General features: G+C 36.4%; 2 protein-coding genes across 4 annotated transcripts; one reads left to right on the top strand and one right to left on the bottom strand.

Moving 5' to 3' along the window:
- Window positions 1-12,218: 12,218 nt before the first annotated feature.
- LOC114530775 lies at window positions 12,219-15,070 on the bottom strand. Of its 3 annotated transcripts, XM_028552395.1 has the most exons (4): window positions 15,020-15,070; window positions 14,795-14,883; window positions 14,407-14,466; window positions 12,219-14,085 (listed from the first exon to the last, which is right to left on the bottom strand). In XM_028552395.1, exons 3-4 carry the CDS (start codon window positions 14,435-14,437, stop codon window positions 13,070-13,072), a joined length of 1,047 nt encoding a protein of 348 aa, XP_028408196.1. In that variant the 5' UTR covers window positions 14,438-14,466; window positions 14,795-14,883; window positions 15,020-15,070; the 3' UTR covers window positions 12,219-13,069. The 3 variants fall into 3 exon arrangements, with proteins under 3 accessions (XP_028408196.1, XP_028408198.1, XP_028408195.1); XM_028552397.1 differs by lacking the exon at window positions 14,795-14,883 and having other exon boundaries at window positions 15,020-15,069; XM_028552394.1 differs by having other exon boundaries at window positions 14,795-15,052.
- Window positions 15,071-17,252: 2,182 nt separating this feature from the next.
- Window positions 17,253-20,810, top strand: LOC114530801. Its single transcript, XM_028552420.1, has one exon. It carries the CDS (start codon window positions 17,253-17,255, stop codon window positions 20,808-20,810), a length of 3,558 nt encoding a protein of 1,185 aa, XP_028408221.1.
- The last annotated feature ends 2,176 nt before the right edge of the window (window positions 20,811-22,986 follow it).

Below are 22,986 nucleotides of genomic sequence, written 5' to 3'. Positions count from 1 at the left end.
GGAGGTCATTAATTTTCAGGATAAAGGATATTGGCCCTAATTTGGTTCCCTGTGGCACTCCACCGTTGATTCGCTTTAAACTTGATCGTTCCCCCTGAAACGTTGTTATTTGGGATCTTCCTTGTAGATAAGATGCAAGCCAAGCAACTAGTTCAGGTCTAACACCATTATTGAGAAATGACTCGAGCAGTTTATTGTGGTCAATCAAATCAAAAGCCTTGCGAAAGTCAAGGAAGATGATGCGAATAACTTTTTAGTATTATCCATAGCCATATGCCATTTGTGTATCAATAACAACAATGCATAAATTGTTGATGACCCAGGGAGCCCACCATACTGGCATCGACTTATCTTTTCTCCAACATCCTCGATGATCAACTGTTAACGTTAAGATTCTTGAATTTTGGATAAAACACTCGTTAAGGCAACTGGTCTCAATTCATCAGCAGAACAACAAGGTTTGGTTTTAGGAATAGCACATACGTTTGATATTTTCCAAATATCAGGAAAAACACGTTCTTTAAATGATTCGTTGAAAATATGAGCTAATGGGAAAGCAAAGTGCTCAGCGAAATACTTGATTATTCTGACATCAGGGTCGTGGGACCCGCTGCTTTATTTACGTTAAGATTCCTTAGGTTGGATAACACACTATCAACTGGTATATTAGGTAGAGGGCGATTTCCAATCGAAGTCCACTCATTATTAACTACAGAAAATCCGGTAGTAAGATTCGTAAAAAAGTTATTGATATGTTCGGCAGTTTCTCTGGAGTTTAGTGGTGCAGCACTTTCCGGATCGGTAAGACTAAATTCTTGCTTCTTTTTGCCCACTATCTTTTTAACGTTTTTCCACCATGCTTTCGGTTCATGAACGCGTAGAGGCTTGATCCTTTCGTTGTACAATTTACTTTTTTCTTTACGGATCTCCGATATAATTTTATTTCTCATTTCTCTAGATTCTACCATTCTTCCTTGCTGATACAGTTTGTCTCTCTTGATTATCATGCTCTTGATTCTTCCTGATATGAAGGGTTTATCGTTTTCATGACGTTTGAACGTTTTGATGGGAAAACACTTTGTAATCAAATCATTGGTGATATTTAGAAACGCTTCCACTTTGGAATTTACACTGCACGAGTCGTACACCGAAGACCAACTTTCGAGTTATGAGTTCATGAAACAGATGAACACTAGACTCCTGGATTGGGCGACAGGTGACTTTTCTAGTTTGATTACCTTTGGGGTATAGTCTTTAGACTTCAACTCAATCATGCAATGATCGGAATTCCAAGTGGGGCTAAAACAGTTGGCTTCTCATAAGATTGATGTATGTTGGTAAATACAAGGTCTAGTGTTGCATTCCTTCGTGTAGGATCTTTAACTAGTTGTTTTAATTGGCATTGCTTCTTGATTATTCTTTCTTGAAAGCCATTTCCTGTTGGGTTAAAGTCCCCAGAGACGATTATCGCTATATTTGGACTTTCCGAAGTTAGGGTGTCATAGCAATGACAAAAATAGTCGTAGAATTTGTCAATTTCATCGGAGTTTAACGATGGAGGAAGATATACACATGCTAATGCTATCTTTGACATTGTTCGTGGTAGCCATTTAGGGCGAATTACGATCCATAAACATTCATGATCCACGCTAGAAAGATCATATCGAACTTTTGTTGGGATAGAGTCTTTAATAAAAAGGCTACGCCGCCACCTCTACCATATTCTCTATCATTCCTAAGTACATTGAATTGTGGTAATCCAGGAAGGTGCACAGCTTCATCTGGTACGTCATTGGATAACCACGTTTCTGAAATCATCACAATGTCAGTTTTTCTATTGTCGATAACATGCGAAAGTTCATCAGTTTTCTTCAAAATTGATCGAGCATTTAGACTCCAAATATTAGGTAAATTACGATTGGGTTTAAATTTCTCGATCGTGCGTTTTAACCAAATTTGAAGTATTTCTTAAATTGTCGGCATTCGAAGTATTTCTTGTATTACATCGGGTAGTAATTCGGACAGGAATCTTGCTAATAATTTATCATGACAATCAGATGCATTCTGGGAGTTTAGACAAGAGTTCCCATTGGTGGTTGTAGGGAGAGATCGTATCTCGGTTGGTGCGGCCATAAACGTGTTAAATTTTGTTTCCATGGTTTCCAAGCTCTCTTTTGGGGTCGGTCGTCGGGTAAAAATGACCATCATGTATTTGATTGGTGTTCTTCTTCGTGTAGAATCCTCTTTTTGGTGAAAAGGGCATATTGTGTTTACGAGTTTGAACTTTTTTAGAGTGCTTGAAATCACAACGATTACCTTTTAGACACCGACCGCGACGTTTCAGGAATGGGCAGAAAGTGTTGGCTTTTAAAGGGAAATCATATCCGCCATTCTTCATCTCTGTAGTTCTCTGTGGTGGGCCTGTAGTGGCAATCTGCTTAGGTTGCTGTTGGTCCTTAGTTAGCAGGTGATATTTATTTTGCTGCTTGCTTCGATAGTCGTTAATTTGTTTATCAATATCTTCTACCATGTCACTCCAGCTTCGTCATTCTCTGTTTCTATATTAATTGTCTGTTCGTATTGGGTTTGCTCCTCAGATTCTGAATGATCATGAATTTGTTTATCAGTCTGATCTACCAACACAATTCCGGCTTCTGTATCATTATGTGATTCATTTGTTAAATCAACAGTATTAGGTGTGTTTTCAATACTGTCATGTCCATGCTTTGATTCAGTAGGTTCAGTGGAGCGTGTCGTGGCATTGTATAGAGATTTGATTATGCAAATTTCTTCGCGAAGGTGTTTGATTTCAAGTTCTAATTTCGCATTTTTCAGCTTTTCTTCCTCGAAATCAAGTTGTAATAGCTTCATTTCGTTACTTAAATGCGATACTGTAAAGGACAGGGATTCCTCTTGAAGGGAATCTTGTAATGAATGCATTGCATCGAGTCTACTTTTAATTATTTCGATCTGAAGCATAACGTTATCTGTATTGTCGTCGACTCGACCACAGCGCGTTTCGTGCAACTTTGTATGGTCTTCATATACACTTTGAGGAGAAACATTTTGATCGATTAAATATTTTCTGGCCAATATACCTTGGGTTCCTTTCAAGGTTAGGGTATTTAGTTTCCCCGGGTACCATATCACCACGAGGTCTGAAGTAGAGGCGTCGAACCTTTTTGCATTGCCTCCAGAAGGCCGCCATTTCCCTTGTTGACAAAAAACCGTATCAACTAATTCTTGCAAGGATTCGTAATCGTCGCACCATTTGATTCGCTCTCCATCATAAATAACTCGTTTGGATGTGATGTATACATTTATCTTATCAAAATCGCAGTCATTACGAATATTACCTCTGTTTATATCAGAGCTACGTTCAAGCTGACCGCCCGCCATGTTACGGTGTATATCTATCTCAATCAAGAAATGGTGGGAGGATCTTTCCGAAAACGGTCCAGCGCTCGGATATTATCCAAACGCGAAGAAATGTTGGGTAATCACGAAGCCTGGAAGAGAGGATGCCGCTAAAGAGGTATTTGCCAACACCGAAATTAATATTACATCTAAAGGTCACAAGCACCTTGGTGCAGTCCTGGGCTCCAGATCCTTCCTAGAGGAATATGTCGGAGAGAAGGTCAAAGACTGGGTTCACCAAGTTAGTAAGCTCGCTGAATTCGCCATTTCCCAGCCTCAGGCGAGCTACGCGGCCCTTACTTTCGGCCTGCGACACCGCTGGACGTATTTCCTACGGACTCTTCCCGATATCACTGACCTACTTGCGCCCTTGGAATGTGCGATATCAGAAGTGTCGATTCCTGTCATTACAGATCGGCCAGTCACTACTGAAGAGCGTAACCTGCTCGCGCTCCCAGTGCGTATGGGGGGACTAGGCCTGGTAAATCCATCTGAAGCTTCTAGTCTAGAATACGAAGCATCTGTCACTGTAACACAGCCCCTCGTTCGCCATATTGTCGCTCAAGACTATCAAATTCCAGATGTCGTAGATGTGCAATCCGCAAAATCTCACGCAAGAGCAAGGAGAAACGAAGAGCTAAGGAGGCGTTCAGGAGAAGTAAAGAGTACACTATCTCCGAAATCCGCGAGATCTGCAGAACTAGCATCAGAGAAAGGAGCATCAAGTTGGCTCACGGTGGTACCTATAAAGGTTCAGAACTATGATCTCAACAAGCGTGAATTTAAAGATGCGATAAAGATGAGGTATAACTGGGAGATTTCTGACCTACCAAAGATATGTGCATGTGGAGATGTATTTGATATGGACCATCCCATTATATGCAAGAGAGGAGGTTTTGTGATACAACGACACAACGAACTGCGCGACCTTGAGGCTGAATCACTAAGCACTGTATGCAATGATGTCCAAGTGGAACCACTCCTCCAACCAATCACCGGAGAGACACTAAATAGGGGCGCTAACAGAGCTCCAGATGCCCGTTTAGATGTACATGCACGGGTTTCTGGGAGAGACAACGATCTGCATTCTTTGATGTTAGGGTATGTCACCCAAATGCAGATTCATATCTTGAACAGAGCCCCGAGCAAATCTACAGGCAACACGAGAATGAAAAGAAACGCAAGTATGGTAGTCGGGTATTGGAAGTGGAGCAAGGAACATTCACACCCTTAATTTTTAGTACCACAGGTGGAATGGGAGAGGAATGTAAAACGTATCACAAGCGATTATCTGACCTCTTAGCGACGAAGAAAGGGGAAAATTATACAACTACAATGCAATGGGTCAGGCAAAAGTTTCTTTTGCTCTTATACGTTCAGCCCTACTTTGTTTAAGAGGATCTCGAAGCATTAGAAGAACTTACGAAACAAACGACATTGACTTTTCAGAGCAAAACGCCATAGCTTGCATTAATTAGTTTTTTCTATTTGCAGGTATTGCTATGTACATATTTTTTTATTCATCTTTTCTAGTCTTATTTTTAACTGTAAATATCCAAACAAGGAAGGAAATACCGATCCTTATTAAAATTTGACATTTTTGACTTTTATATGTAATTATTACTATTATGGATTTTTGTAAAAAATATATATCCTACAAAAATGTAAAAAAGTTGAAAATAGTCAGAAATGTAAAACTTTTATCTCATTAATAAAAAAAAATAAACTATATACAATGTTGTGTCTTCATTTGGCAAAAATTAAATTATATACAATGTTGTGTCTTCATTTGGCATTATTTTTGTGCGACATCCTGCATTTGCGTAACTGTCAGGTTTCCTATCAAAAAACAAATACGAATTTATTTTATCTTTAATGCATTATATATTTCATCAAATCTTCTTTTTTCAATTTTTTAATTTTGGGTAACATGATTACCTGTTGACGACTATTTCATGTAATTTTTTTATTATAATAAATATCGATAATTTGTTCTTTATTTTCCACACACCGTTTTATTGGCAAGATCAACTTTAAAAGGGATAATACAAGATCAACTTTAAAAGGGATAATGAAACCATATTGGAAGAAGACATTAAAATAAAGAAACTATTCTATGGAACATTCATGAATACAAAATACAAAATACAATCATGAATTTAAAGAAACAAGACGCCTCTTATGGCATTAACTCCGGCGCACGTGCCAGTCTGAAATATAGAGCTTCTAAACATAAACAATGCAGTTCATGTTCGTATTTAGATGCCCTGCAAACCTAAATGTTCGATCGCGAATTTCAGAAGCACATCGCAGTATAGAAGTTTAATTGTTCAAAAATTTGAAACAACGGTCTAGAAAATTGTGGTGTGAACCAATCCTGGAGCGATGAACTTCAATAATGATGCACATATTTGTAGCCTTAAACTTAATATTTTGTTTGAATATATCAGCAGAATGGCTGCCGTTTCATTTATACCTGCACAATGGCTGGTTTCAATTTCAATACCTGCACAATGGCAAGGTCTAACTTCAATACCTGCACAATGGCAAGGTTTTTGCTTGCCATATCTCAAGAAGCAATTGATTAAGAGTCAAAAGAACAGTGAATTGTGCTTATGGTATGTTCAAATTATATACTATCACAATGTTTATGTGCCATTCAAATAATGTGCCATTCAAATTCATTGCTTTCAAATAATGTGGAGGAAAATCTAGGTCCTAGGACATACCTTCCTCGTAACTACTACTGAAGCAATACACGTTTATATCAATGATGAATGATGGCATTCAATGTTGACTGATTGTAGGACTGATTACCACAGTAATAAGATATTATCAATGAAACTTGCAAACAAGCCACGCAGTATTAAAGATTTGTACGCTCGTATAATCCGGTTGTGATCAAAATTGCTCGGCAGTGGACAAATGAGCGATTGAAATGACAAATATTGACACAAATAATGCAACGTTGATTTTACCTTGACTTTTATACAGAAATTTGCCAAAACTCAAAGCAGCCTTTTGAATAAAATCTGACTAAACGTCGGAAATGTTTCGAGTGTTTCCTTCAGCGCCAATCTGTCCGAGTGATTACCGAAGAGTGCCGAAGATCCCTCCATGCTACGCGGACACTTTCGACTCTGACATAGTGGTTAGCCGCGCATGCGCAGCGGCTACCCACAAAAACCTTCCCTTTTGTCAGATTTTGACTTACATGAGTTTTATGGGTGGATCAATGACCACAAGAAACATATGATTCGTCATAGAAAAGCAAGATAACTATTGTCTTTACCACCAAGCCTCACTCAAATGCTAGTTAACTTTACATCAAAGTGAGGCTTGGTGGTAAAGACAATAGCATATGAGACAGACTGTATTTTATATTTCTCTGTGCAAAGATTGTAGTTACATGAAGTGCAATTAATAAGTAAACATTAGTCCGCTGACCAAAAAAAAACTTAAAAAGTATAAAAAGAATGAGCTTTAGTTACTTTAGTTGAGATATTAATTGTAAGATATTTCAGTAAGATAGAGACACAAAGAAAGAAGTTATTGATTTGAAAATTGAGGCATATTTTCTTGTAAGCATATTTTGTTTTATATTTGTTACATATTGTGTTTAGTTAGATTTAGTTGCTGTATTTATACTAATAATTTATTTGTACTTTGTATAGTGAAACGAATTATGATATTGCATAACGGAATTGCCTCAGTTTGATTTAAACTAAATGGGAAGAGAATAGCCCTCACACTCTGTATTTAGTTATTTACTGTATTTTATGTTTTCCTCCATCCAGTAAATATAAAATACAGTATGTAAGCAGGCTAGTAAGTACACATAGACAACAAGGTCAATATGCATGTTATATTATGTCAGTTTAATAATTTAGCAAATATTTTGTTTTATTAAATATAAAAGTATATAATCCACTGTCAACATTCATTAATATAAGCAAGATTTTCAAGAAAACTGTCATTTCCAACTTCATTTGATGCAATTGTTGTCTCTGTCTCATCAAACTGGGATACATTGCTGTCCCAAGGATCTTGGGCACTTCAATCATCTCTCAGCTCCTCCCAATCCATATCAATGTCAGTATGACTTTCATTCAATACTGACATATATTCATCAACTGTGATGTCACCGAACACTTGAGCAACTGTGTTCAACACACCGACTGCATGTTGTCTTCGCCAAATTTCAACATTTTGCAACACATCTTCCACTGTAAATAGTCTATGACATGTCTGTAGAATTTGAAGAATTTGCAGCCAACCAAATTCAAGGAAAACATTTTGTATACCAACAGTTGATGTTATTCCAGCTATATCCTTCTCTATCATTTCTTTCTTGAATGTCAGCAGCAGTTTCTTTACTTGGCCTTGTCAGTTGAATTTACTGCTCTCACTGCCTGTGACACTGGGGCATTACTGGTGTCTGAGGCCTTGTCCACACTAATGCGTTTTGATATGTCTCGTTTTTCGCTTGTTCAAAAACGCATCGATTGCTTTGCGTCCACACTAGCGTTTTTGTAGCGTTGTTACCCGTCCACACTAAAACGTATGAAAACGATGACACGCAGTGTTTCGCTCATATTGCGATGAGGGTTACATGAAGTCTTCCGTTTGACAAAACGCGCCAGTGATGTTTTATTTTCCCGCCCTCCCGCAAGATGGTAAAACATGGCTGCCTCACAGGCTGCATCTACCTCTTCGACAAAAAGCACATCTAAGTCTTCTTCGTCAAAAAGCAAGAAAAAGTCTTCAACTGCCAAGCAACAAGAACCCTTCATCTGGACAGACAGCGAGGTTGAATTGTTACTCAGAGTTACGAATGACTATAAAGTCGCGAAATTGTTTGAAGGGGTTGATTGGGAGTCTATTCAAAATAAATACGTCGACATACTACAACGATTCCAGCAAGACTACCTCAAAACAGGTGACACGTCGGGCGATTCTTCTAATAAGGACTTTCCTCACAAGCCTAGTGACATTACAAAGATTATTTTATTGACTTAAGGCAATCAGAGCCAAGTATCATCAGTCAGTAGATAGTGGGAGAAGGAGTGGGCATGGCCGTGTGGTGTGGCTTTACTTCAACATGTGCGCATCTATATGGGGCGGATCGCCAGCGACAACATCTATGCCTTCAGGAATTGAATCATCAGATGTTTCGTCTTTAGACAGTTCGTCTACATCAGTTGATGCAACACCGATGACCCTATGGATGGTGAATTATTCAACACAGACAGCCCAGCAGGAGATGATGGCAATGAAAGTGAAGCTACCACACCAACAAACAAGACTAGTAGCAACACAAATAGAATACTGCATGAAAGAAGAGCATTGCTTAATGAGAAGTTGCAAACTCACAAGCAAGAAAAATTAAAAAGGAAACTTTCACTTGATAGCCAGTTTCTAAAATGTGCTCAAGAAGACTTGCAATTCAAAAAGCAAGTATTAGACAAGATGGACCATATGGAGAAGGGTTACTCTGACAACATGAAGTCACTCTCTTCTAATGCTGAGAAACTCACCAATTCTATTTCTGATTTTTTTTCTGGATACAAGAGTGGTTTTTCTGGAAACCCACAGCCATACATGTCTCCTATAAACCCACAGTACCATCACCATCAACAAATTCCAATTGGATACTCTAACACCCCCCACCTGATGAACACATCAAGTCAAAGCAATACAAACTATACACAGTTTGAGTTCATAGATAATGATCATGGCCATGGGCAACGTTGAACTTGTTAGATTACCTTTGAGTAACTTTATGAATCAAAGGAAGGTTAATATTGTTTCTTGATATTGATGATGTTGTTTCCACTGTTTCTTGATATTATTTTGATTGTTGAATAAGCGGTGTGATTTCATTGTTAGTTATATACTTTTTAGAGACACAATGAACAATTTCACATAAAAGCTTTTATTATATACTTGTTTACCACATTTTTATGTGAGGTACATACCATACTGTGTAGCTATATTACTTAATATTTATCTATTACTTATCTATATTTATCTATTTATCCTTTACTAGCAGACAATTTCATGAGGTATAGAGTAAAACAAACTCTGAATAATATCATCGTATACAAACTCAAGATTCACGTTATTAAAAAAAGAAAGATACAGAATCCTGTATCTTACTTTTTTGAATAACTTAATTAATTTGAAGATATGGTTGATACAAGATGATATTATTTGGAGTTTATTTTACTCTATATTACTTCCCTATATTACTTAATATGCATTAGATACTTGTAGATGTTGTGTTATGTACAAGACAAATGTTATTTAAGGTTTACTAACAACAACAAAAGTGGGTTAATAATAATTGTCTGACATGCCCACTGGTCATTAAAAAATATATAAACAAGAAGAGTGGCACTGTCTAAAATTAACTCTTTAGAGTCAACTTATGTCCAAGCCAAGTAACTCAGTTCATGGATCTAAATATTCTGTCAGGACTCTCCTGACACGTTTCCCTTCAGTTTCATTGCAGTCACCTCTGTAACCACTTGGCATGCCTGGCTGAACATCTTTCTCATATGCAATTGCAGCAGCAACCTGATCTTGTGAAATCATTTCATTGTAACATTCACAGTAGTTGTGCAAAACAAAACAGGCATAGATAACATTGGGGACCTCTTCTAAGTTTATGTCCATAGGTCTTCGCAATATACCAAATCTTGCTTTCAGGCGACCAAATGAGCATTCAATCACCATCCTTGCTCTGCATAATGACAGCCCAAAGTATTGTTCCTGTGCAGTTGTCCCACCTGAAGAATATTCCTTCATTACATAAGGTAGCAGTGGGTAGGCAGGATCACCAATAAGAAAAACTGGAATAGATTCTTCCCCTTCAACAATTTCTCTTGGCATTGCAGGAATTGTTCCATTTTTCAAGTGTGAGTTTATAGACGAATTTGCAAAAACCCTGGCATCGTGTACGCTGCCTGGCCATTTGATATTGACATCTAAAAATTCGTATTTGTAGTTGCAGACTGCTTGGACATTTAAACTGTACCTTTGTTTTTTGTTTATGAATTCAGTTGAGTTTGACGGTTGTTTGATTTTAATATGGTTGCCATCAATTGCCCCAAGGCACTGTGGAATAACGTGGGCCTTCTGAAATTCTGTGATTAACTCCTTCACTTCTGCTTCAGTGAAAGGAGGCTTTATATAGACGGGTCCCAAATACTTAGTAATTGCAGTAGAAACTTCTCTAACAATCTTTGACACAACTTGTCTTGAGAGACCAAATGCATTGGCAGTTTTTCTCATTCGACCTTCGTCGCTCAAATAGTACAAGGTACATGCTACTTTCTTCATCACGCCTACAGGCTGTCTCATTCGCGTGGATTTGCCTTCAATATACGGTCTGAGTTCCTCACTGAGCTTTACTAAGGAAGACCGAGACATCCGGAAATTCTCTTTCCATTCTTCTGGTAGCATTGAGTTGGACTCAAAGTTATCCCACCAGGCGCTGGTTCGTCCTGGCCGAACCCAAAATCTTCGCGGCCTTCTCTTTTTTTGTGTACGGCGCCGAAACCCGACACATGTTGAAGAAAAGTGGAGTAACGCCTTCAAAAAACTCATTCGTCGTGAATGGGTAAACATGAGATGGTTAATTAATAACAGATTCAGCTGCAAACATGCAACTAAGTTGCCTAGCAATAGTATGTTTGGATCCGCCATGTTTGATTTTTGGGGAAATATTACATATTGTTTTTATGACTCCGTTTTCGTAGCGTTTTTGACCGTCCACATTAAAACGATACGTATGCATTTTCATTTGGCTCCACTTTCAACAGCGTTTTCAAATCAATGCGTTTTTTATGAAAACGCTCATCGTTTTCGGTCGTTTTAGTGTGGACGGAAGGCCAAAACGCATTAAAATGTCTGGGGCCTGAGAGCTCTACACAACTAGCAATAAGGGGGATTGGGCCACACTTGACATCTCCACATTTGCAATCAGCAGCACAAATGTCACAACACAGTCTGCGAGCAGAATTCACAAATTCTGCAAAATATCCAAAAAAACGAAAATTTTACATTGGGGACATTTTTTTTATACACCATGTATTTATCCAAGGTGATGGAGGATGCAGGTAGTGAACAAATTAATTTTCTTATGATTTTCTAGGAAACAAAAATATATATTATATATATATATATATATTGCACTCTGCACCTCATTAATGAATGAAGATTCATTTAAAAATGACAACAGGAAACACCATTGTCTCCACATGTTACCACATAAGTTACCTCCTCGATATTTCCATGACTCTTGGTTGGTTCAACTTCTTGGTTGGAGTAGCATTATCACAAAGGTGTGCTCGATCTTGATCTGAATTTATGATTCTTCTTGAAAACGTTCAGAGCATATCCTACTGTTCTTTTATGGTTCAAAGGATGCCCTGGATTTTTTGACAGTCCATTTTTGCTGAGTTTCTGTCTTGATGAGACTTGGGAATCTGTCATCCCAATTGTCATATAATGCATTTTACTTTGTAAATATAGCTTCATCGTCATGTATGAAAGGTAACACAAATATTCTTTCTCTTGAATTAGACCTGCCCATAGGCATGGTGTTTTAATTGCTGCCGTTAGGCAGCACACCTAATCTTGACAACTGATTTTTACGAAATTACTCGCGCCAGTTCCCTGACCCGAGCTATATGAATCCAACTTGAATCTGGATTTTAGAGAAATTTGGATTTCTGTCGCTCGGTAACTATTCGTAAGTCGTCGTCGAGGGCTCGGTTTATCCAAGATGGCGGATATTGAAGTGTTGGTAAAGTTCAAAAAGGCTCAAAGATATCAGATTATTCGTTATTCAGATATTTCAAGCTATTATATACGCAAGAATCTATCCAAAAAATACGAGGAAATAATGCATGTAGCAATGGATGCTGTTAAATATAAACATACTAACGAAGCTGAAGTGAATAACTGAATGTTAATTTACTTTCATTATATCATTGTGGGAATTGACAATTTTAAAATAATTCAACAATTCATTGTACTTGCACTAGCCTGCAAAACGGTTAAATCTCAATATATACCGTACACCAAAAATGCCAATGTTCCTCTCCATTGTCATTAATTGTACTACGATGGGATTTAAACAAGATAACAATTTAAAACAATACAACACGCCTGGGCAGTTGACAACGAAATGAAGGAACTGTTGCTTTTGAAGTGGGGGTAGTGGTGCCTCATACCCAAGCACATAAGAGGAGAAATTGCACCAAACTACTATATAGAGATCAATGGGTAAGCTGAGGGAGTGCTCAGATTGCTTCTGATCCATTCAAAGATGGCATTTGTATAACAAGACAACAATTAACAATGTAATCAACAAATCACATTTTACAATATAATAAACTGATAACCCAATATGTGATGTGCCCAATGATAAGCCTATAAACTGAACTAATATGAATGTCAAAAAGTCAATACCAAGATGCCATTTAAACAGGCAGCTCTAACAGCAACTCTGAAATTAATTACAAGAACCCCCAAAAACCCAAACTTGAACAACTCATGCAACCGTGCAAGTCTATGAGTACGACTGATAAAAAGTTAATGTAAATTGGAACATGTGAACAATGCTGAACATTCTAAATAAAACTCAACATTCTTTGGAAACACTAAAATCTAACAACTTGCCCGAAATGTTATAAGTGACATTTAAAGTGTCAAGTTGCAACATGGCCAGTAGAATATCATCTTCTTCACTTTCAGTGGTTGTCTTATTATCATTCACCTCCAGCAGCTTCACAAGTTCATGGTGAAACACAGATAAATAGAATTTATCTTTTGTTTTTTCATCTACAACAAACAACTTGATAAACCATTGAATATTTGATGTAGAGAGCTTCTGAATCAGCTTACACGACTGACATTTGACAATTTGGGTTGGATTTTCCATTTTCTTCTTGCACGAACTGCAAATGAAATACTTCGAGACAGCTTTAACGCCAATTACAGATACACGAGCTGTCTTGGTTGTTAGATCAGACAATGACAACTCGATTTCTGCTAGGGGAGATGTGAATGGAGTGGACTGTGTAACAGAAAACTCTTGCTTTGCAGAGTTAACAATTTTTTCTTTGGTATAGCCATCCTCTCTAACTCTTAGATTTGTAAATGTGTATACTTGGTCAAGTTCGATAGAATTAACCCATTCAGCCCAAAATACAGCTTTAATTGAGCCACTTGTATCCACCAAAATAGCCTCAACTTTCTTTAAAGGGCCACCTGCTGTTGCCACAACCTTGATGCCACCAAGTTTAGCCACACTTGCTTTAACAGTGATCAATTCTCCTTGAGGAATTGTGTTAATATCCTTGATCAACACACTGCTCTTTTCCAGATCTTGGATTTGAAAATCCAAAACCCCAGGATTTTCAATGTTTGTTGATTTCTTTATAACATAGTTGTTGTACTGTGTGTTATAGTCAAAGTTTTTCATCTTAATGGGGCTCTTACTTGCCATTGCTACTTTCAATGGGGTAACCTTTTCTGGCGAGAAACATATTGCTTTCTCCATTGATGACTTTGTTTGAAGCTGGCAGGTGACATAGTTGACTTTACCAGACTTTTGCACTGGCTTAACATTGTGTACATAACACAGCAGCTCGTCGCCTAAACACAATTGATCAATAAAAATAAAGAAATATTAGGAACATTTTAAGGCACTTGCGCATTCAGGTACTAATCCTTCCACAATACTCTGGGTATTAAATTTTAGGAAATCTGAGCCACCCTTACACTAAACCATAAATAGCCCATGTTGTATCCAAAAAATATTTTCTTGGGGTTTTATATGTTGACTAATAAGATATGCCAGTAGCAAACGTTCATAGTTGGCGAGATTTGAGTGAGACAACACAACCAATCTGCATTGCAGGCTATTTGCCAAAGGCAGAGGGTCTATAATAATGAATAATAAAGTTATTTAAATACCGTTCTGAGGTGTTTTCAACTGTTCAGCCATTGATATTGAATGTGTAGATAACCACTACCCTACATAATAAGACACACACATATATGTATATATATATATATATATATATATATATATATATATATATATATATATATATATATATATATATATATATATATATATATATATATTTACACATTACATATGCATATTACAAGGCTTTGAAGGCCTTGCGGTATTTATTATTTAATTTAAACAAGGGGCAAATCAAATAGCAAGCTAGTTGGCTTATATAGTAGAAGAAAGGCTTGGCCAATTTTTTTTTATTATTCCTCTTTTTTGAAGTGTTTCATCTTTAGTACTTTTAACAATTCTTTCAAAAGTACAGAGTTGGGTAATACATACTTTTGCTAAGGATTTTTGCAGTAATAAATCCATCATTTGACGATTCCAGTTGGCCGACCGACCACATGGCGTTTTTAACGTGGAGGAAACTAATAGACCATATTATACTTTTTAATACTTTTTAAAAATACCCGTTTTCACTTTTCAAGTGCCGATGATACCTATTGTCTCAGCTACGATATATAAACATGGATATATGAATTAAACATTCTTATCATACGTCACCTTTCTGTTGATCAGTGATGATTATAAATTGTTCCTGCGTCGAGATGCACATCACCAAAGAATGAGAGGAAACTCAAAACAATGTGCTCAGCGATCTAGCAAATATAAGCTGACCACGTGCACAATTCAGGCTATGATTCAGCCAATCAGAATTAAAAATTATACCTACTGTCAATCTGTCAGCTTCCGCCAACCCTAGGAACTTCTAGGAGCTATAGGGTAATTAGGATTTTATACAGCAAACTGTGGATAATATTGGATAATATCTGACCTGCAAAACATTAGAGCGACGTTCTCTTCAAGTGTAATTGAAGTTTAAAGTATTTTATTGGGTAAGTTTATGGTTTAGTTAATAAATCAATAAAAAACCATGTCAGTTTTCAGATATGGAAATATTCATCAAGGACATGAAAGTTTTAGTAGTTTATCACGCGGTAGGCAGTGCTCTTTTATGAGTTTATCGGCACTTTTAAACGTACAGTCTGTTCCACTACTGGAGTGGAATTCCACAATTATCGACAAGATCTTACTGCAAGGAGATATCATGTATTTGAAAGCCATCCAAAATGGTCAAATTCCACAACAGGAGTATCCATCATTAGATGACATGCCAAATATTGTTCACTATTATTCAGTCACAAACAATTTATTTGGGCCCATTGTGGCACAAACTATAACTCATGAGCCCATTGAGGCACAACATATTAATCTACCCATTGTGGTAGAGCCCATTGAGGCACAGAATGAAAGTCAGTCATGGTATATAAACTATGGAAAAGAGTGGCAAGGACTCATAATAAATGAGCAGGAAGTTGAGGCTCCGTATGTTAGCCTTGATGTTGCTTTGATGAATACTTTTGCAAATGACAAGTATGCTATTATAATTTTAGAAGGCTATATGATGGCCTTGATACATAATGTAGATTCTGCATTCTATGTATTTGACCCACATTCTAGAAATTCATATGGCATGCCATGCAACAATGGCACTGCTGTTCTCATAAAATGTGATACGCTCTGTGAATTAGAACAACATTTCCATCTACTGTCAAGGGAACTAAATACTAATGTTTTTGAAATTGTTCCAATTCAGTTGTTATTGAGTACTGGCAGTTGTGATCCAGTGACAAGTAATAATACAAACAAACAAACCAAACTAAGAAATGATAGAGAATATCATAGATTAAAACGTTTAGAAGAATCTGAAAATGCCAGACAAACTAGAATGAAAAATGATCGAGTATATCAAAAAAGGAAGCTGGCATTAGAAACTGAATGTCAAAAACAACTTCGTCTAGAAAATGCTAGAAAGTATAAGAAAAGAAAACAAGTAGAGCAATTACTAAATGCCAATAAGCCCAAACATGTGAGTCAACATGAATATTTAAAAGAATTTGATATTTTTAAACATGGTGGTATCCATGAACAAAGTTGGGCAAAACAAAACATTGCTAAATTTCATAAATCTAATGATTATTTTATCCATAAGTGCACAGTTTGCAAAGAGGCATGGCCATTAAAGTCCAAACCAAAGTCACCTACAGAATACATCTGCTCAAGATGTTCTAGGGATAAAAAATCTCCCAAGAAGTTTTCTTCTCAAAATTCAATGATTCCATCTTCTGTTCCAGAAGAGTTAAATGATTTGACTCAAGTTGAGGAAATGTTAATTGCTCGTGCCTCCCAATCATGAGAGTTTATATTAACCTGGTGGTCAACGAGGTTATTCAGGGCACTGTATTAACTTGCCACAAAATGTGACTGAACTTGCATCATCTTTGCCAAGATACCCCAAAGACTTGGCTGTGATTATTGTCAAGGTAAAAGGTAGAGACAACACCTTCAAAGATGTAACAGTGCGAAAACAAAAAGTGCACAATGCCTTAATTTGGCTTATAAACAATAATCCACATTATTCTGAGTTATTAATTAATGAAGATGCATTAAAATCATTACCTGAAAATGATGTGCCACCAGATCTCATGACTGTTGAGACTAATGATGATATGGTTCAGATGACAATGGTTCACCTGATTCTGGTCCTCCCACTGATAATCCCTCAGAGGATGTTGTTTATAATGACTCTACTGAAATGAGTAGTTTTCTACCAGTTGGTGAACAACAACAACAGGAAATTGATGCTGTTAGAAATCAGCTTTCTGAAGATGAGCCAATGCAATGGCCCTCGGTTGAAAATGACCATTTAATGAGTATCTGGTCACATCTGGCCACAATGGCTTTTCCAACATTATTTCCTGATGGAAAAGGTGATCCTACTAATCAAGCGCTATTAAGAGATGTTCCTCTTCAGGAACGAATAAAGCATCTTTTGAAATTTGCTGAAATTATTGATGGTAAATGGGTCTACCGTTTTGCCAACCACCCCAGATTTTCTTATTGGGCTTTTAATATGATTAAACGAAAACAAATCTTACAGCAAAGTGGGATATTCCTAAAACAAAATCCGGGTGAAGCACATCTCACCATTGATGAACTGCGAGAAATGGCCGCCAGTAACAATGCTAACATCTTTATGTCTAAGATTTCTAGATATATTGGCAATATTGCTGGCACTAATGCTTACTGGAATAGAGTAAGAGAGGAACTTAAGGCTATTATAACTAGTGTTGGAGCACCAACGTTATTCTTTACCTTCTCCTCTGCAGATATGCATTGGCCTGAACTACATGCTCTATTTAAAGCTGGTGATGATTGTGAAACTGGTACTTCTACCAGTGAGGTCAGACGACAAAATGTAATTAACAATCCCCATCTGGTGGATTGGTTTTTCACTCAAAGATTAGAAAGCTTTGTTAAACACTGGCTTTATGATACACTTGGTGCAAAATGGCACTGGTTTAGGTATGAATACCAAGGTAGAGGTAGTATCCATTGTCATGGTACTGCTAAATTAAACAATGATCCTGGTTTATGTCAACTTACTCAGACTGCTTTGAAAGGTTTCTTAGCTCAAAAATTTAAAGATGAAAATGAGTTTTCTGGTACAACAGAAATAGACCAGGATATTGAAGCTGGCCAAAAGGCGGCTGAAACAGTATGTCAGTATGCTGATTGGTTGTTATCAACTGTTAATCCAAATCCACCAGATGAGGATATGTGGATAAGACCTGAAACTCATCCATGTCAAAGGAGACATAGTGACATTCCAGAACATGACAAACAGTCAGATTATGATGATCTGTTAAACATGGTTCAACGACATACTCGTTGTAGCACTAGCTATTGTCTAAGAAAAAAGTCAAATGAAACAGAGTTGAAATGTAGATTTCATTTCCCATTTGATCATTGTCCTCAGACAAAACTAGAATTTGAAAAAATTAACACATCAGGTGATAACGAACATTATAGAGCAAAAATTTTGACTAAACGAAATGATTCTAGGTTAAATAACCACCAACATCTTCAACTCCAAGGATGGAGAGCGAATTGTGATATTCAAGTTGTTATTGATCACTATGCTTGTGTTGAATATCTCACAAAATATGCAGCTAAAGGTGAACCAAGGTCACCTTTGTTAAAACAGGCATTTAACTCCATTTTGAAAAATGTTGACAGTAATACTGACCCTCGCAAAACTATTAAGAAGGTTGTTATGAAATCTCTTGGTGAAAGAGACTATGCAGCTCAGGAAACAATGCACCATTTGCTATCTTTGAAACTACATAGTTCAACATTTAAAGTGATGTCAGTAAATCTAAATGGTTCGCGTAGAGTGCGTAATACAGCAAATATTGAAGAGGCTGAATCATGTACTGATTATTCGCTTCTTGATGTTTATGCTAATCGTAAGCAATATGAGAGTTCACATGAAATAATGAATATGAACTTTGTTCAATTTGCTACAACATTCAAAGTTGTTAACAATGAACTTACAAAATTGCCAGATAATGTTATACCAAGAATATTTCCAACATATTCTCCTAATCCCAAAGGTCCAAATTTTGGACTTTACTGTAAATACCAACTTTTAAGGTATAAACCCTGGCAAACAACCCAAAACAATGCATGGGGTAACCAACAACCAACAGATGATATTTTAATTAACTCTTGGGAAGAATTCTTGCAAACACCTTATGGACAATCTAATGTCCCAGACTGGTTTGACAAATTACAATCTGTCATTCAAAGTCAAGAACCAGAAGATGAACCTTCTGAAGAACAGGAGAGAACTCGGGAAGAGTGGATGATATTGTCAGATCTTAATACTCCATTTGACAACTCAGAGCAAACACCAGAGTCAACTCACGACTGGCATCTTGACAAAGCCAATTATCTAGAACAACAAATCCACGAAATGCCAACATGGATAAAAACAAGCAAAGAAGGATACACTAGTGATGAGCAATATGACATTGTTGACATCAACAGTTTTAGTGAAATGCAAAAACTTGCATATGACATTGTTAAATCTCATTTTGATGATACATCGTCTTGGAAAGAACCATTATGTCTTATCATAAATGGTGTTGCAGGTACTGGTAAAAGTTACCTTATTAATGCTATTAGAAACCATTTACAAAGTAAATGTGCAGTTACTGCTACTACAGGTAAAGCAGCATATAATATTAGAGGTGTAACTGTGCACTCTCTATTAAAGTTACCTATAGGATCAAGAGGTAGCAAAGACCTGACAGGACAAAGTTTGTGTAGATTACAAGAGAGTCTTAATAACATTGACTACATCATTATTGATGAATACTCTATGCTTGGCCAAGTTACTTTTGGTTGGATAGACAAACGTTGCAAACAAGCAACTGGTTATAATGACAGAGTGTTTGGAGGTAAATCTTTAATTTTAACTGGTGATCCAGGTCAATTACCACCAGTAGCGGACAAACCTCTCTACCATGCTAAACCATCAAATGCTGTTGGTGAACAAGGTTATCAAGCATATTGTATGTTTGACAAAGTTGTTAAACTCACAATAAATCAACGTGTGCAAGGTATGACACCTGAGCAAGTACATTTCAGAGATTTACTGTTACGACTACGCAAAGGTGAATCAACAATTGATGACTGGAAATTACTTCTGACACGTCAACCATCCAATGTCACTAATTTATCTGATTTTGAAGATTCTACTAGACTCTTTTATAGTAATGAACAAGTTGCTAATTACAACCATGACCAGCTAACTAAACTTCAGCATCCAATCGCTCATATTAATGCCTGCCATTCATCTGCATTGGCCAAAAAGATATCCTCAGATGATATGTCTGGATTAGAACCTGTTGTGTTTCTGGCAAAAGGTGCTAGGGTCATGTTAACCATGAATTTGTGGTCAAGTGTTGGCCTCTGTAATGGGGCTACTGGAACAGTTGTTGATATTATCTATCAGAACAACCACCAACCACCAGACTTACCTATTGCAGTAATAGTAGAATTTGAGAACTATAGAGGTCCTGTTTTTAATGAAAACCAACCACTGTGTATTCCAATATGTCCAATCACTGTCACATCACAGGCAGAAATAGGTTTCCATGAGAGGCAACAGTTACCTCTTAGGCTTGCTTGGGCTCTAACAATACACAAGAGCCAGGGACTCACACTTCCAAAAGCATGGATTGATATTGGCAAATCTGAAAGAACTGCTGGAGTATCATATGTTGCAATTAGCAGGGTAAAATCACTGACATCTTGTGTCATAGAACCTATGACATATGAACGATTAACAAGCTTGAAATCGTCAGCTAATTTGCAATATAGGCTTGAAGAAGAAAACAGGCTGGATAAGTTAGCACAGACTATAAACAGCAGTGCATTACAATAAACAAACCATTGTGTCTGAATAAAGGATGGATTACAAAAATAAATCGCATGATACTGTATATACAGTACTATCTATATACTATCTATAAGAATGTATAACTGTATATATACTTATTTTGCCCTAATTTTAACTTGTTCATAGTAATATATAAACCAATCAATTAACCTACAATCACACTGTATGTTTGAAAATTATCATTGTTGGCAATATATAATGGTAAGTTTTGTTCTTTAAACTATTTGTATGCCTCCCTCCCCCTTCCATACATATTAGGTTAAATCTTCACATATTAATTATTCCTTTTTTGTTATATAGTTTTGGAATTCAGAACTAAATTTAAATTCATCATTAGTTTGTGTGGTTCCATCTGAACAGCTGGATTATACAAAAATGGCTGCAACAAAATATTATGGACATATTACATCATCACTAATGGTGCGAATTCTTTCACAGGGTTATGATAAGATACCATCATATTGGTTCGACTGAATGTTCATGAATTTTTTGACAACTCATTGGTTATGAACATTGATGAAAACCAAATGTTACTGTACATAAACATGAGACATTTACAGAATTGGAAAGAAAGACTGCTGTCATACATTTGTTTAGCAGATGGGAAATGCAATATTATCAATATCTGGAGAACCAACATAAGAACTAATTGGATCACAAAGACATTAAAACAGATTGTTTTAAAACTTTTTATATTTCACTCAATATCCTGTTGATACCTTTGAAGTAAAGAATGATTTTACTACATTTAGATCTCCTCATTGGTACCATGAATTGTGTTCATTGGATACGTTGCTTTGAACCCTAGAAGTATTTCTTATTTAAAATGTACAATGAATACCATGTATAATCACATCGTGTATGCGTGACGTTTTTCCAACGAAATAAAATTAACATACAGTGTGTCATTAGCATATTGTCAACAACTTTTAGATTAATACATCAATAGACGTAGTTTGTGCACGAAGGCAGCACTTCACTTGCGATAGTAACTTCTAGTATTACACCTTCATATAACCCTAAGCTTGTACCAACCTATTTAAGATGTATTAACAGATCTGTTTATGAATATATTACATTCATGTCCATGTTTGTTTATTAATATTGAATAAATGTATATAATTAATTACTCAGATCAATATTTAGTAACATATTAGGCTATACCGATGAAACGATGCATATTTAATAATGGACGACTTGCGCTTTAGACTAATTTTTGATGGAAGTAACTAGAGGAAAATAAATCACCCCAGCTAGAAAGATCTTACTTAAATTAGTAAAACTGCCAAGTTTAGCTGCGAAATTTTGTAAAATACGGAAAATATAGCCATGCGAAGTTGGCAAATTTTGTATACTTTTGTATCATGTGGGGAAATGTGTAACTAATTTAGTTACAAACTTCCGGTCGTAATACAAAAGTATACAAAAATCGACAACTTCGCATGGCTATATTTTCCGTATTTTACAACAATTCGCAGTCAAACTTGGCGGTTTTACTTATTTTAGTAAGCTCTTTCAGAAAATATCCTTTTTATCGCCGAGGTAAGAAATTAGTCTAAAGCACAAGTCGTCCATTGTAAAGTATATGAACTATATCACAAGCTTATAATACAAATGTGAGTACAATACTTACGAGTAAAAAATATGCCTTTATTGACTTTTAACTTTCATGAAGCCCTATTTAAAACATCCACCAACCAAGCAGATCGGCATTTTCAAAACAAAAATGAGCAGAAAATTTACTTCCTTTTTTAACACGAAGATATACAACCAAAACTGCAGAGGGCATAGCTATAAGCTCTTCAAATATCCTGGAGATGCTCACATCAACAGCATATTAAATGTATACATAGGTATAAACTATAAACAACAATTCTTCAGTTGAAATTTTTATTACTCTCTCATGGATAACTCGGACAATTGACAAACCAGAATATTTCACAACACGTAAATATAATGTACATAAACTTCACAAAGATGTAAGCATTTTAGATTGATATTGGGTACAATAATTTATTGGTTTACGAGTGCTGTCATTGTTTATGTTTTTTACACTAAGATGTGATCAAACCACTGGATAAAACATTGTATACGAGTATTAATGCAGTAAGGAAAACAACTTCCATCTTGAAAAGCATTCCTCAAATATCAGAAGTAATAC

Source organism: Dendronephthya gigantea, unplaced genomic scaffold, assembly GCF_004324835.1.
Source record: "Dendronephthya gigantea isolate DGI-Jeju-01 unplaced genomic scaffold, DenGig_1.0 000066F, whole genome shotgun sequence".
Taxonomy (NCBI): domain Eukaryota; kingdom Metazoa; phylum Cnidaria; class Anthozoa; order Malacalcyonacea; family Nephtheidae; genus Dendronephthya; species Dendronephthya gigantea.
This window is presented reverse-complemented; position numbering and strand designations above follow the sequence as displayed.

Coding starts and splice junctions, on each gene's coding strand:
- LOC114530801 (XM_028552420.1), top strand. CDS start 17,253: ATGGCTTTTCCAACATTATTTCCTGATGGAAAAGGTGATCCTACTAAT.
- LOC114530775 (XM_028552395.1), bottom strand. CDS start 14,437: ATGGCTGAACAGTTGAAAACACCTCAGAACG. Junction 14,086..14,406: donor GTTGAAAACACCTCAGAACG/GTATTTAAATAA, acceptor AATTGTGTTTAG/GCGACGAGCTGCTGTGTTAT.